The 15,623-nt window shown below is 51.2% G+C and overlaps 1 protein-coding gene across 1 annotated transcript; it reads left to right on the forward strand.

Moving 5' to 3' along the window:
- The first annotated feature begins 7,769 nt into the window (after positions 1-7,769).
- Positions 7,770-12,454, forward strand: SOX9 (SRY-box transcription factor 9). The gene is made up of 3 exons (XM_058561453.1): positions 7,770-8,545; positions 9,458-9,711; positions 10,303-12,454. The coding sequence occupies exons 1-3, from the start codon at positions 8,115-8,117 to the stop codon at positions 11,145-11,147; spliced, it is 1,530 nt and encodes a 509-aa protein (XP_058417436.1). The 5' UTR covers positions 7,770-8,114; the 3' UTR covers positions 11,148-12,454.
- Positions 12,455-15,623: the final 3,169 nt, after the last annotated feature.

Here is a 15,623-nt window from a genome sequence, read left to right on the forward strand (position 1 = left end):
TTTTTAGAATCAAAAGAGAATCTAACTTTTTCTCTGAACTCAAGAATTCTTAAGTCTCAAAGGCAACCTCACTCCCACTTCCTGGTTGTCTTGACTAAAAATCAAAGAGCCCCTGGCAGAAGCGAAGTTGGGCAGGGGAAGCCCAGGAACAAAGGAAGGGGGTGGGTGAGTGTTCATTCCATCCTCTGCCTAACCCATCCAGTCCTCTTGGCTAACAACACTAACCTCAGAGTTGGCTGAAGCAGGCGGCAGGCCGGCTCACCTGAGGAAGGTGCGCTTGGAGGCAAATGCCCCCAACCAATGTCACCCTGAAGCCCTGCTTTCCTCAGACCTAAGTTCCTGGAGGCAAGTCAGAGTCAAGACAGCCTCCTAAGTGCCAGGAAAATAAAAAGCAATTAGTGACTTTTGCTTTAGGCAGAATCTAAAGGGGAAAAAGAAATCTTGGAGCCCCACAAAACCCCACCTCCCTGGGCCTCTTCCGGAACCACGATGTTCAGCCCACTCAGCGTTTGGCCAATGCCACTTTCTCCTCCCCCAGAAGATTTCTTTGCTCCTGGAAAATCATCTGGAAACTGTCATCACCACTGTGCTGGTTGGCAGATGTCCCCCAAAGAGAGAGTGAAGTGTACCACACACTACAAGGCATTTCTGGGCTTGGACCAAGAGGGGGGCAGGGGAGGATGATGGCTCAGGCAAAGAGCAGCACAGCCTCACCAGGGATAGAAGAAGAGGTGACTTCTGGGGCCAAGAGGAAAGAGATGGAAAGAAATCTGACACGGAGCCTGGAGCTGGGGACCACTTCTCCCCACGCTTTGCCTTCCCCTCAGCACACTGACGGAGCGGCAAGGACGGGAGGCAGCTCTCTGTGACCCATGCATTCTTTCAGAGCAAGGAAACAGAAAATCCATCACAGAGGCAAAGCAAGAGGGTCTCAGTGAGCCCAGAGGGCAAAGCAGGGTATGGGTGGACAGACAGAATTCTGCCGGGAACCAGACATAGAGACAATGGGGACCCAGTCTTGTCCCCTTTGGGTGTTCAGGCACATAGGAAGCCCTCAAGTGATATTTGCTGAACTGATTTACGTGGAGGCTGAGAACGATTAATGTTGGGCTAACTAGGAGAGAAACGACAAGAGAAAGAATGTCAGGGAATGACAGGATGGAGAGGGCGAGACCTCTCCACTGCCTTGTACTTCCTCTACCCAGAACTCTACTCCATCATCTAGGGTCCTAGAGCCAACACGCAGACCTATGGACCCCGCTCCCCCAGGTCCTGCACAGCCTTCTGTGGTCGTCCATGTCTTGCAAATTTCTAAGCACCTGGTTTGCTGCCCATGATACCTCGTGCGTTTAATACAGTTGAGGTCAAACGAAAGCTGGATTTGGGCTCCTTCAGGAGACTCTGGGGCCAGGCCCCTGGGAGGAAGTGGACCCTGGAGGTGTGGGGTGAACTCCGGGGTAGAGTGTCTGAGCCAAGACCACCCGCCTTGCCTTCCTCTCCTTCCAGAGATACCAACCCTCCGTCAGACACCACCTTTTCTCCTAGCTGCTGAGGAAAACATCTCCACCTGCGAAATATCTCCATCATTCCAAGAAAGTGAGTATTTAAGGGAAAGATGCCACATTTAGGGCCCTCTAAGACTATATCTCTGTTTTGAAGAATAATAAATGCCCTGATATTGGAATCTATAGTAACCCTACCCCCAAATTATATCAGTAACTGCTTATTTGTCTCTGCTTTGCACATGGATATTAAGGCAGATGAGGCTAAAAAGACAGTCCTCTTCTGCCAATGGAAACTGACAGCTTTTTTGAGTTTTAGGGGCACGCCAAAGGGAAGCAGTTTCTGCGACCGGCCAGGTCCTGTCTACTCTGTGCTGTTGGGCCTTCCCTCATCCTTCAGCCAACTTGGAGATTGGTGGAGAAGCAGGTTCCAGTCCTAGGGCTCAGTATGAAAGAAAACAATGTGCCCTTTTCCGTGGGATGTAGACACATTTTGTCCTAAAGATAGTGACAGGGACATTATGAGATTTTCTGGGTCTTAATGATTTAAAAGAGGGACAAAAAAATGTCCCTCTCGTCTATGCCAGGCCAAATTTCACACTCATCCCCCCACTAAAAAAATAGGGAGGGATGGGGGCAGGGGAAAAAAGACATTTAGGAGTCCACTTATTTCTTTTACATCAGTGAAAGGGCTTTGGAAGAAAAATGTCATAGAGAGAAGGAAAAAAAGAAAAAGAAAGCAAAGGAAAAAACTGCTTTCTCAAAACCCCTGATCTGTCTATTCTCTTCGAGGCTGGGAGAGACCCAGGGGCACCCGTTGCTTCTCCCTTCAAACAAACCCGGGATCGAATTGGGTAATCGCTGCCTGTCTCTCCTGCCGGCTTGCAAACAGCGACGCGCACCACGAAATTAATTTGCAATAAACAATGACAAGGCGGGAAGCCCAGCGGGCCCCCGATCCTTGCGGGCCCTGTCAATGCTCTGGGTCCGCCTACCCCCTGCAGTTATTGTGACGTCACAGCTCCGAGAACCCTCTGTGGCCAAAGCCCCCAGGCTTAAGACGTCACTCTCGCGAAAAGTCGAAGGTTGGGAGCTGACCTGAGGACCCTGGCCCTCCCTGGGGCCCTCTGGGCAGAACGCGCTGCCGCTGGAGCTCCGACCAGTAGGCAGGCGACCAGGCTGCGCGCCTCTGCCCTCCAGCCTCGCTCACGCCGCTCCAAAGCGGAGCCCAACTCGCAGCAGAAAGGACGCCCGGTGTGGCCCCAAGAATCCATACGTTCGAGGAACCGAAAGATGTGCTCTGCCCCGGGGCCTCCCAGGTCGTGCTGAGATAGAAAAGGATTCCGAGAAAGACACAGAGAATTCGTCTCTAATTCAAACAGTTACCTTCGGAATCGTATATAAATAGCATTTCTCCTTTTCCACGGTTTGATGGAGACATTTCCCCCGATTAATAAAGATCCGAAATAATCACCCACCCAACAGAACATCTTAGAGGGAGCAGCCGCTTGGAGTCCCTGCAGGCTGAGATGAAGTTATCGCTATAGTGCCCACCCTCCCCTCGGGGAATTATATACAAAATCCTCCTGGGAATCCCAGCTCTTTTCTTTCAGTGCCCTCCCTGGACTGAACACCCCGAAACCGAAGGGTGCTGGGATAGGGGTAGGCGGTGCAGGTGCGAATCCGCGGTCTGCGGAGGAAGCTCTCCCGGCTGCTGTGAGCCCCCGGCCCTGTGGAGTCGGCTGCAAGGGAGGCGCGGCTGCGTGGAGCGCTTATCCTGTTTGTGTTTTTAATAAATCAGCAAGGCAAAAGCACCTTCAGCTGAAATTGCCTGAAAGATTTTTAAGAGAGGAAAATTGAGGAGGGAAAAAGAAAAAAGAAAATTTGGCGTAGGAAATTTCCTGCAGGCCGTTCTAGGGATGTACTGAGGGAACCCGAATAACGCGCGGCTCCCTTGTAGCTTGACTAAAGACAGGTATTTTCGGGAAAGGAAGGATAAAAAAAAAAAAAAAGCACACTCCCTTTGGAAGTACAGTCCCTTTGGGCTGGGACTTCCCACTCCCATCCCTCCTTTTCCCGTCAGATAGTCAGCCAGTCCACGACAAGCCAGGCGTCCAGCCTCTTGCTTTGGCCGCGGTCCGCACGCCCCGGGCGCCCCGCTGGGTTACAGCCGCCCGCTACCCCACGACCCGGCCGGCCGGGTCACTCGGGAGCACATTGACGCTTCACGCCTCCCTCACCCTACACTGCCTGTCCACCTCATCTCTCTTTCTCTTCGAAAACAGAAAAGGAAAAAAAAACCTGAAATGCTCCCATTGGCCTGCAGTTTTAGGGGGTGCCAGGATTATACAGTCCTAGATGACACACGTCAGATAATCTCCCAAAGTACGGCGCCCGTTTGGGAAGAAATATACACGTAGGACTACGCAGTCACATGCGTTTAGGGAACGTGTGGCCGGGAGGTCTGGAGGCCTGTGATGGGACATGCATGCACTCGGGCGAAATGTCCAAAGGTCACATTTACCCGGTGGGTCAACAGATATTTATTGCGCACCTGCGAAACTATCTGGTACTTGCCCTCTTCTTCTGCCGTTGCTGTCCAGCCCAACGCCTGTCCGGAGACTCGGGTTTACCTGCCGCTCCTTTCTAGAGGGAACTGGTGTCCCGCGTAAAGAGCGACCGGCAAACACGCTCCCCGCCCGGTGAAAAGTACTAATTACCTAGGAGCGGCTGGGAGCGGAGGGCGCGGGGAGCTGGGGTCCCGCCAGGGACTGGGGTCTTTTACCTCAAGGGAATCGGTCCCGGAGAACTGGCAGAGAGACTGGGTATCCCCTTCCCTGAGCACCTCTCTAGAAAACATTGCCCGGGGTTGATGGGAGACGCTGCTGCTCGCCCCAACCAAATTCTTCTAGGACAAGCATCCCTGCTGAAAACGGATTTGGACGTTTGCTAAGGAATTGCTGGCGAGGGAGGTTATGGTCCTTAATTCCTCAGGTAAAGGGAACCCCATCTGCCCACAGCGCCCACCCCCATCCCGAGACGGAAAACGGCGTGCACTGCGTGTTTGCGCCGCCCCACAGAGCCCACGACACTCGCTTTGCGCCAGCAACCCTGGGCTCCTGCCTGGGCTCCCGTGTAGACGCGGAGAGAGATTGGCGGCGCCGACTGGGGAAGTGGAGCCCGGCGCCTGCCCCGGACGCCGAAGGAGAGAGACTGGGGGATCCCAGACCTCAGCTTCCCGAGGTCCCGGTGGGAACCGCTCGCACCTCCGTGTCTCCGCTCCCGGCGGCAGACCTTGCGGCGCTTGCTCAAGAACGCGGACCCGAGTGCGCGTCGCGTGCACGTGAAGCGCCATCCATGGCCTGCCCCTTTTCTTGACCTGTGCCCTTTCTCTTCCTCAGCCTCACCAGACTGAGGATCCCGGCGCATTTAGCTTTTGGCAGAATGCTCCGGCTAAAACTGGGCCAACAGCCTCAGTTTCCCAATCTGTAACCCGAACACTGGGAACCGGTTCCTTTCCCTCTGGCTCTCTCTGACTCAGGTCCTCTGGTCGGGGACTGCCAGCGTCTTCCCGGGGCAGGGACGAGAGGTCAGGGGCGACCCGAAAAAGTCACACCGGAGCAAACCGAGCCCCCGAATAGGGATGGGGGAGTTGGCACAGGGAGGCCCCTGCAGAAATACAAGACTGCCCCACTGGCTAATTGATGGTGCCCATGCATCAGACTTGGCCTGGTCCTGGCATACCGAGCAGAGGGCAACGCTTGGCACCTTGGAGATGGGAGTCCTTCTCGTGGTCTCCATCTCCCCGTTGTGTGCAGAATAGAAACGTTAGGCATTTCGAACGCTCTCTTTTTGCCCGATCCCCTACAGACACACACCTCCCAAGTTCCCCTAACTGGGCTGCCCAGAGATGGATCCACACAGGAGGGAATACCGCTTAGGAATTCCTGTAGAGATAAATCTCAGCAGCAAAGCAGTCCTGATCGAGTAGAATATGCTGTCCCCCCACCACCACCACCACCATCCAAGTTTTCCTGCACTGTCTTTCTCTGCTAGACTGTTTCTGGGCTTTTGGCGCCCCCTCTGGATACAGCTGAATATTGCAGTCTATTTTTTAAGTATCGTTACGTTTTCAAAAAGATACAAGAATACAAAATGCGTGCATCAAACGAACAGAAAATGTGTAGAGCACCGTAGCTTATGATTTAAAATACCGTACAGTACCTATTTCCTATTACATAATTATATTAAAATATATTTATGTATGTACGTATTTATCTTGACAAATATTTAGTGAAATATTCCAAAAATCTTAAAGCCACAGCCGTCTTCACCACCTTTATGCCAGTAAACATGGGAATTCCAATAAAATGCAACTAAATACAGACGCCCTGGTTAAAACTTCTTCTCGAAGTTCTGGTCTCTGAGTCTCCTCCTGGGTCAGGTGTCTTCGAATCACACAATTATACTCACAAGTGTCCCCTTCTGAGGACACAGAAATCAGTCCATACTACGCGGGACTTTTTTCTCCCAAGAAAGGATCAAGTTGTTCTTACACTTTCGAGCGTATTCGCGGAGCCATGAATACGAGGCTATTGTATGGAGGTCTCTAACTCGTAAACAAGCTATAGGGTACTAAAGACATCCACTGTGGGTTACGTTCGTTTAAAAAGTAAATACTGCTCAACAGGGTTGTAACTTACTACCTTCTGAAGAGTTCCATTTCCTATAAGAAATGTCTACTTCTTAGGAAGAAAAGGAGAGAAAACGAGATTTTTAAAAATTTTTCAAGGAAAACATTCTTTTAAATCTTGTAATAGCGACAGCAATTTGCAAATCAGAAATAAACAAGTCTTTGATATGTTGCGGGCCGATTCACAATAACACTGAATTCGAGGCGAACATTTGCGAAAGCCAGCAAGGGGGGAGTTTACAATTAAGAGTGTTCCACACTTGTGCGTTTATTTGTGATTCTGAAGACACGTAACCCGCAGGCAACTAAAATTTTTCTTCTCTCCCAGAACGGATACCCCACCAGGCTCTAAGCAGTTAGTGTAAACACTAAAGGATGTGCTCAAATCACACTTGAATATATCAGAGACACCCCCACCCCCTCCCCCAGAACTCCCAGCCGTCTGCGAGTCAGAAAAGGACCCGATTCAAGTCAGGACGACAGGCGCTTCACCTCTCCAGGTGTTTTGTGAAGGAGAGCGAAAGCAGGCGAGCAGCACGACTCCACCAAAGTGGTGTGTTTTGTCTGCGGTGGTGCCCATTGGTTTGGCCTTTTACAGACCAAGTGACCGGCCTCAGCCTCGCGGCCCGGGACTGCCACAGTCGCAAAGTTCGACCTCTCAAAGCCAGAGCAGTCTGCAAACTCTTTCCAGTGGCAACTCTGCAGACGTTCTGACTTGGCCGGGAGGTGAAGAGCAGAACGTCAGAGCAGCTGCCCTGTCACTGAGGAGCTTCGCGAGGTGGGGGCTTGGGGGCCTGGAGAAGGGCTTGTCAGAGTTCAAGGTCGGTGCGGCGCGGGACGGCTCCTGCGAGCGCGGGGCCGCGGCGTCGCCGCCGCCGCAGCCGCCAGCCTTCTCCGGGACTTAGCTTGGTTTTCATTGATTCCCTTTGCAAGAGCGCAGCAGAATCCCGACCAGCCGCACCAGCCCCGGCGAACCAGAGCATGTTAATCTATTTATATGGATTATTACAGAGGAACAGCGGGCGTTGAGTCACCAAAACATTTGCTTCAAAAGACCATTTCTAAGCACTTTCGGAGGAGGCAGGCTCCAGGCGCGTAAACTGGGCTACGCACTAAGAAGCGACTGCTTTTCCCGCACTGCAAACTCCAGCTCAGCCTCCGGTACCGCGGAGAAAGCAGTGGAAAGAACTGCTCGGGGGTGGGAGTGGATCCTAGTCTAGACACACACACACACACACACACACGCAAAGATTTGCGAGGAGACGGCACCAAAATTCTGACATTACGAGAGTACGGCAAACTTACACACTTGGACGTCCCGGGTCCCCCGCCTTCCCCGCAGCACCCCCCACCCCCACCCGCCGGAGCCGCGGCAGCCCTCCCCTCCCGGCTCCTCCCCTCCCTTCTCGTCACCCAGCCCAGCGCCACACTCCTCCTCCCCCCAAAATGGTATCCAATCAGCTGCCTGCCAGCCCCTGAAATGCCGTTCTGTGATAGGCTGGACGTCTCTAAGGTGAGGGGGAGTATTTATTAAAGAGCCGCTGGGCTGGGAGTTGGAGAGCGGAGCTTGAAACTCACTGGAAACTTCAGTGGTGCCGCGACTTGCCAGTTTCATCCCAGGAACTTTTCTTTGCAGGAGGAGAAGAGAAGGGGTGCAAGCGCCCCCGTTTTTGCTCTCTTTCTTCCCCTCCTCCTCCTCTCCAACTCGCCTTCCCCCACTTGGAGCGGGCAGCGGCGGGCTGGCCACCCCGCGCCCTCCTAAGTGCTCGCCGCCGCAGCCGGGTGACGCTCCAGGCTCCCCGGGAGCCGCTCGCTCCGCGTCCGGGCAGCCGAGGGGAGAGGAGCCCGCGCCTCGAGTCCCCGAGCCGCCGCGGCTTCTCGCCTTTCCCGGCCACCCGACCCCTGCCCCGGGCCCGCGTATGAATCTCCTGGACCCCTTCATGAAGATGACCGACGAGCAGGAGAAGGGCCTGTCCGGCGCCCCCAGCCCCACCATGTCCGAGGACTCGGCGGGCTCGCCCTGCCCTTCGGGCTCCGGCTCCGACACGGAGAACACGCGGCCCCAGGAGAACACGTTCCCTAAGGGCGAGCCGGACCTGAAGAAGGAGAGCGAGGAGGACAAGTTCCCCGTGTGCATCCGCGAGGCCGTCAGCCAGGTGCTCAAGGGCTACGACTGGACGCTGGTACCCATGCCGGTGCGCGTCAACGGCTCGAGCAAGAACAAGCCTCACGTCAAGCGGCCCATGAACGCCTTCATGGTGTGGGCGCAGGCGGCGCGCAGGAAGCTCGCCGACCAGTACCCGCACCTGCACAACGCCGAGCTCAGCAAGACTCTGGGCAAGCTCTGGAGGTAGGGCCTGCGCCGCAGGGTGGGCTCCGCGGCGGCGGGGGTGCTGGCCGGGACTGTCTCTCCGCGCCCCGCCTCCCAGCAGGAGGGAGTTGCCGGTCCCGGAGCAGGCTGGGTGGGGCGGGGGGGAGTGGGGACGAGGTGTAACTTGGCTCAGAGTTTGACAGAGTTCTCGGATTGCTCTCGGGGAAAGTGGGGGCTGGTGGGGGGAGAGATAACCAGAGGGTGGGAGAAGGCTTGTGGGAGACACGATGGGAGGGGGCTGCCAGCCGGATCTTGCGTTGCTGTGAAGTTCAATCCCAAGTCGGGGGTTGGGGTAGAAAGTAAAGTTGCCTCTCCCTCCCTGGAACTGCGCTCTCTTGTGCAGCCCCACACCCAAGGAGATGGGATGGAGGGTGGGGGGAGAAACTGAGGCTAGAGGAGCCCCGTGGCAGGAATGGGGGGGAGGGAAGAAGGGAGGCTGCTGGAAATAGGTGGGCGCAATGTGTGTGTGTGGGGGGAGGAGGAGCTCCTTGCAGATTAAGGGGTTTTTTGGGAAAGTTTTTAAAGGATGTTGGGGCGGTGGGGGTATATAACTCCGGTAGCAGAGACATTTAGAGAGAGAGCAGCGGAGAGCTATTTTCATCTCCAGGGTTTCCAAAATAGAAGGGAAGGGGAGAGGGCGGGGCGGGGAGTGACCGCTCAGATCGGACTAAAAGAACCGAGATTTATTTATTTTTTTTTTTTACTTTTTTTTTTTTTTAAGAAAAGTTCTGAGCTGAGGCAGTGGCTGGAAAGCAGGGAGGAGGGTGGAAACGGTTTGTGTGTGAAGAAGCCGAGTGGTCGGGGTCACCTCCACCTCCCGCCGACCTGACAGCTTAGCCGGTTTCACAGACCCGCTCTCTCTTTTTCTCTGCGCCCCCTCCCCGCCCCCAGATTGCTGAACGAGAGCGAGAAGCGTCCGTTCGTGGAGGAGGCGGAGCGGCTGCGCGTGCAGCACAAGAAAGACCACCCGGATTATAAGTACCAGCCGCGGCGGAGGAAGTCGGTGAAGAACGGCCAGGCGGAGGCCGAGGAGGCCACGGAGCAGACGCATATCTCCCCCAACGCCATCTTCAAGGCGCTGCAGGCCGACTCGCCGCACTCCTCCTCCGGCATGAGCGAGGTGCACTCCCCCGGCGAGCACTCGGGTGAGTCCCTCCACGGCCCCCAGGCCGAGCCATCCCCCCTCCCACCCGAGCCCGGTCACCGCGGCCCGCCTGCCAGGGCCCCAGGCTTCCACCTAGTAGACTCTGCTTAGGGACTTTGCGCTCCCCGGGAGGGAAACACTACTCCCTATGCCTAATCCCTCTCCCGTCCCTGCCCAGGGCCCCACGAAGCCCCCGAACACACACGCGCACACACACCGAACTCAATCCCTGCATCCTAGCAGGTTAACTTTTATTGCAAGGTAAAATGCCTTTACAGCTTTACAGGACTTCTCCCTTCTTTTCTTTGCCCCCGCACCCCAAAAACACACACAGGGCTCTTCTACAAGTAGCAATTTGGTCTTCCGGACCCTATGGGCCTCAGACCCTTCCCTGATAAAAGGAGACTGCCGAGTGTGTACCGGCGGGTTAATCATTCCGCGACTTATCTCGGGTGCAGCGCGCCTCCCGCGCGGATGCGGGACCTTAAGGCTTTAAGCAGGGAGGGAGGGTCCCAGGAGGGTTCCTAAGACGAGGGCCTTTGCAGAACCCGTGTTGATTTTCCTATGCCTCTTCCTCTTTTATTACCTGCAGGGCAATCCCAGGGCCCACCGACGCCACCCACCACCCCCAAAACCGACGTGCAGCCCGGCAAGGCTGACCTGAAGCGAGAGGGGCGCCCCCTGCCAGAGGGAGGCAGACAGCCCCCCATCGACTTCCGCGATGTGGACATCGGCGAGCTGAGCAGCGACGTCATCTCCAACATCGAGACCTTCGACGTCAACGAGTTTGACCAGTACCTGCCGCCCAATGGCCACCCGGGGGTGCCGGCCACGCATGGCCAGGTCACCTACACGGGCAGCTACGGCATCAGCAGCACGGCGGCGACCCCCGCGGGCGCGGGCCACGTGTGGATGTCCAAGCAGCAGGCGCCGCCGCCGCCCCCGCAGCAGCCCGCGCAGGCCCCACAGGCCCCGCAGGCGCCCCCGCAGCAGCAGCAGGCGCCGCAGCCCCAGCAGCCGGCGCCCCCGCAGCAGCAGCAGGCGCACACGCTGACCACGCTGAGCAGCGAGCCGGGGCAGTCCCAGCGAACGCACATCAAGACGGAGCAGCTGAGTCCCAGCCACTACAGCGAGCAGCAGCAGCACTCGCCGCAGCAGATCGCCTACAGCCCCTTCAACCTCCCGCACTACAGCCCCTCCTACCCGCCCATCACCCGCTCGCAGTACGACTACACAGACCACCAGAACTCCGGCTCCTACTACAGCCACGCGGCGGGCCAGGGCTCCGGCCTCTACTCCACGTTCACCTACATGAACCCCGCGCAGCGGCCCATGTACACCCCCATCGCCGACACCTCCGGGGTCCCTTCCATCCCGCAGACCCACAGCCCCCAGCACTGGGAACAGCCCGTCTACACACAGCTCACCAGACCTTGAGGAGACCTTAGACAAAGCGTGATGATGGCCGTGATGATCATAAAAATAACCGAAGAAATAAATAGCCAACCAGAATTTCTTTTGGACGTTTTTTTTTTCTTATTCCTTAATGACGTTGAAGCTAAAGGCAACTCGTACCCGAATTCCAAAACAGAAACATTAGCGATCCAAACGCATTACCACCTTGTTGCGAATCAGTGGCCAGGCCAGTCTTGGCGAGATGGACCCGCAGAATCGACAAGAAACTGGACTTGAAAACCTTCTTCAAAGCAAGCATGGAGGATGATGGAGAATCGTGTGACCAATTTGCTCAATCTCTCTGCCTGTTTGGACTTTGTAATTATTTTTTAGCAGTAATTAAAGAAAAAAGTCCTCTGTGAGGAATATTCTCTATTTTAAATATTTTTAGTATGTACTGTGTATGATTCATTACCATTTTGAGGGGATTTATACATATTTTTAGATAAAAAAAATTAAATGCTCTTATTTTTCCAACAGCTAAACTACTTAGTTGAACAGCGTGCCCTAGCTTTTCTTGCAACCAGAGTATTTTTGTACAGATTTGCTTTCTCTTACAAAAAAAAAAAACAAAAAAAGTATGTGTGTTGTTGTATTAACGTAAAAAACACAGATTTGTGTTATGTGATCAGTTTTGGGGGTTAGCTTTGCTTAATTCCTCAGGCTTTCTGATTCAAGGAGGAGCTGCCTTAGAAAGAAAAGTAAAGGCCTTATTTTGCAACTATGGAAGTAAAAATAGTCTAGAGAAGCATTTGGTAAGCTTTATCACATATATATTTTTTAAACAAGAGAAAAACACCTTGAGCCTTAAAACCATGCTGCTGGAAAATACTTGCGCTCTCTTTTAGTGTATTTCCTCCTGCATTTGCTTGTTCACTGCAATCTTAAGAAAGCAGCAGAAGGCAAGCAGAGGAGAAGAAATGGGGGGGGGATGTTTCAGCAGCCAGTAAGTGCCCCAGCACACTGCCCCCTGGTTGCCTGCCTGGGTGCCTTGTGGAACATAGATGCTCAAGTCCTCTCCCACTGTCACCTGTGCCTCTCTGAACACCAGCAGTTAACCTTCAAGACATTCCACGTGCTAAAATTATTTATTTTGCAAGGAGAGGTTTTAAATAAAAAAAAATCTTCCTTTTTTTTTTTTTTTAATTTACCTTCTTTAAAATAGGTTGTTGGAGCCTTCCTCAAAGGGTATGGTCATCTGTTGTTAAATTATGTTCTTAACTGTAACCAGTTTTTTTTTTATTTATCTCTTTAATCTTTTTTTATTATTAAAAGCAAGTTTCTTTGGATTCCTTGTCCTAGATTTGTATAAATACCTTTTTGTCTGTCCTTTTTTCTACTTTATTGTTTTTGTTGAAAACAAACTGGAAACTTATTTCTCTTTTTGTACAAATGAGAGGTTGCAAATGTAGTGTATCACTGAGTCATTTGCAGTGTTTTCTGCCACAGATCTTTGGGCTGCTTAAATGGTGTGTGTGTGTGTGTGTTGTGACACAAAACAATGCAAGCCTGTGTCATCAGTATTCCCCTGCATGTTCTCTAGAGAGGGAGGAAGGGGGAGGGAATCAGCCCACTGACAGACCTTAATTCTTAATTACTTCTGTGGCTGGAGAGTTTGAGGATTGCTTTTTAAAAAAGACAGCAAACTTTTTTTTTTTATTTAAAAAAAGATATATTAACAGTTTTAGAAGTCAGTAGAATAAAATCTTAAAGCACTCTTATAATATGGCATCTTTCAATTTCTGTATAAAAGCAGATCTTTTAAAAAAAAATTTCTGTAACTTAAGAAACCTGGCATTTAAGTCATATTTTGTCTTTAGGTAAGGTTTGGTTTGTGTTTGTGTTTTGTTCGTTTCGCTCGTTTCCCTCCAAACCTTTTGTTCTCTCTGTGAAACTTATCTTTCCTTTTTTTTTCTTTCTTCCTTTTTTTGTATATTATTGTTTACAATAAATATACATTGCATTAAAAAGAAAACGGTCTATGGACTTATTCACCCCATTTTCCTGTTAAAAGGATGATTTGAAGTATTGGGCACAAGAGATTGTTACATGCTGATCACTGTGTTGTCATTTTTTATGTACATTTTTGGCGATCTTAAAATAGGCACCGAGGAAAAGACTGTATGTCCCCAAAAATCGAAGCAGAAAAATCTCGAAAAGTGCCACCCCATTTGGTCACGTAGAGAATTACATGTCAGCAGTTGCCGGCTCTGGCAAAATGTTTGCTGTGGTTTTAACACCCTCATGCTTCAGGGCAAAAGCTGTTCCCTTGTGGAAGTCAGAAGGGAGGACTAGCCCTGAAATCAGTAGCTTGTCAGGAGATAGAATGCCAAAGGGAGTGACTTCCTTGTCTGAGTTTAATAGAGCAAACTTGCTGTTATCGTGAACACATACCAAAACTTGGGGTGTCCATTTAAAAGGCAAAGAAAGCCTAAACAAAACAGGGTCCGAAGAGGACCAGAGGGAAGTCTGTCCATTAACCCATTACATGATTCAGAGCCTGTCAGGTTTCTCTGCAGGGACAATGGAATGAGGTTCCCTGATTTTTCTCTTCCCTGCAGTTTAACTCATTCTGCGAAGATGCAAAGCCGTCATAGAAGTAATAAGACCTAATCCTGTTTTCCTTGGCCTCAGTTACGTGGGGAGTTTCCAGGATCAGAGAACTGTTCAGGTCATTTTTCATTAAACAGATGAAATCACTCCTTCCCTCCCACCCCCATGCAGAGACACCCCACCCCCAGCTGATTGGGAAAGTGTCTTTAAGGAGGCAAGTCTCCTCTCTCACCTCAGGCTGGTTTGACTACTGGGCCAGTGTCTCTGAGTCTTTAACCAGCATCCAAACTCTCTGGTATTACCTCACATTGTCTGTTTCTGCTTATTGGATTCCTGGCTTGCGTCCCGCGCCAGGATCATGGCAACCAGGAAAATGGTAGTTATCGAATCGAGGCAACGTTAGTCCTCTGCCTCCTCTGCAAATTCCTTCAACAAACATTGATTGAGGGTCTGTGATCTGTGGAGTGCTGTGCAAATCCTCCCCCCGCCCCCCTAGACATCAGATTCTGTTCCTTGTTTGTGCCAGAGCGTCCTGTTCACTTAGGCCCCGAGTCTATCTTCCATTCTTACAAAATCTCAATTTTTTTCCTCCTTGCCAACACTCACAAAGTCCTTTTTAAAAATCTCCGTGGTGTTCACTAATTCTTGCCCACCCTTATTCGTCTAAATCCCTTAGTGTATTAAAATCAACACATACCATCCCATCATGACTACCCCTTTCCCTACCAAATCTATACTGTTTGCTAGATTGTTCTCTCTTTTCCTGGAAATATTCTTTTTTCCTCAATATGTGACCTTTGACAGACCTTCTTAGAGACAGAATGTTCTGTTCGAACATAAACTTGCTAGGTGATCTGGGGCAAGTTGTTTAACTGTCCTGTGCCTCAGTTTCCCCTTTGGTTAAGAATGTTTATAATCCCTCTCTCATGTAACAGGGTTGTTAATAGAGCAGTTTTTAGCAAGGAGCAGACGAAATTGACTGCATCCAAATCTCCTGATCTTACAGGATTCCTACAGAGAGAGAATGCCTCTGAATCCACTCACTCCCATCCACCAGATCTCGTCAAAGCCCAGTATCACCAGATTAGAAAATATTTTAGAGGTATTTTTATTCTAAATCCAGAAACACAGAGCTTATCCCCCTGACAACAAGACATTTATTGGAAACCTAGGAAAGAGTCCTCTAGACCAGAAAAAACTTGTGTTTAGATCCAAGGTTATTTGTTTATTTGCACAAAATAAAACATTCTTTTTTTTTACTATTTTAACAAAAAGGGAATTTTTTAACAAAAGGGAATTTAAAAACTCATTTAGAATCAGTCTTTTGGGGCTATTATTAAAATGAAACTTGTGGATTAATTTAAGCCATGTGTTTGACTTTCTCAACCCCACTCCACCTTATACCATCCTTTCTCCTGATTTCCAAAATGAACATTTTTGAGGCATCACTGTGGCACTTTTTAAATGAAATTAATTGACAAACTATTGCTATAGCCAGAGATGGACTTACCATGACGCTAAAAAAGCTTAAGCTTCAGGACTCGTCGCTGGCACAGGCACCTTTTAAGGCCCTGTATGTAATCTCATATTTTTAAAATTTATATTCTTTTTCTTAAAGAGCACCCACTCCCCCCGCCCCCCAAATAACTGTGTAAGCTTCAGGCCCCACAAAACCTGGGTGTGCCCATGACCATAGCTGTTGGACAGCAAATCATGACATCAGAGGCTGCAAGCAAGATGCTTTTCTTTCTGTTCTCAACAGTGCCTGACACATAGCAGGTGCTTAATAAATACCAACCTTTCATTGTATCCATGGGCCTGATGGCAATCGCAGAACGTGTTATTGGGAATCTCTACTACAACATTCTACCGCCTGACCTTACACAATTTTCTTATCCCTCTGAG

Source organism: Diceros bicornis, chromosome 18 (genome assembly GCF_020826845.1).
Source record: "Diceros bicornis minor isolate mBicDic1 chromosome 18, mDicBic1.mat.cur, whole genome shotgun sequence".
NCBI classification, from domain to species: Eukaryota; Metazoa; Chordata; class Mammalia; order Perissodactyla; family Rhinocerotidae; genus Diceros; species Diceros bicornis.

Excerpts from the sequence above, each read along its gene's own strand:
- SOX9 (XM_058561453.1), top strand. The coding sequence starts at position 8,115 with ATGAATCTCCTGGACCCCTTCATGAAGATGACCGACGAGCAGGAGAAG. Across the intron at positions 8,546-9,457 it reads ACTCTGGGCAAGCTCTGGAG|ATTGCTGAACGAGAGCGAGA; the intron begins GTAGGGCCTGCG and ends CCCCGCCCCCAG. Across the intron at positions 9,712-10,302 it reads CTCCCCCGGCGAGCACTCGG|GGCAATCCCAGGGCCCACCG; the intron begins GTGAGTCCCTCC and ends TATTACCTGCAG.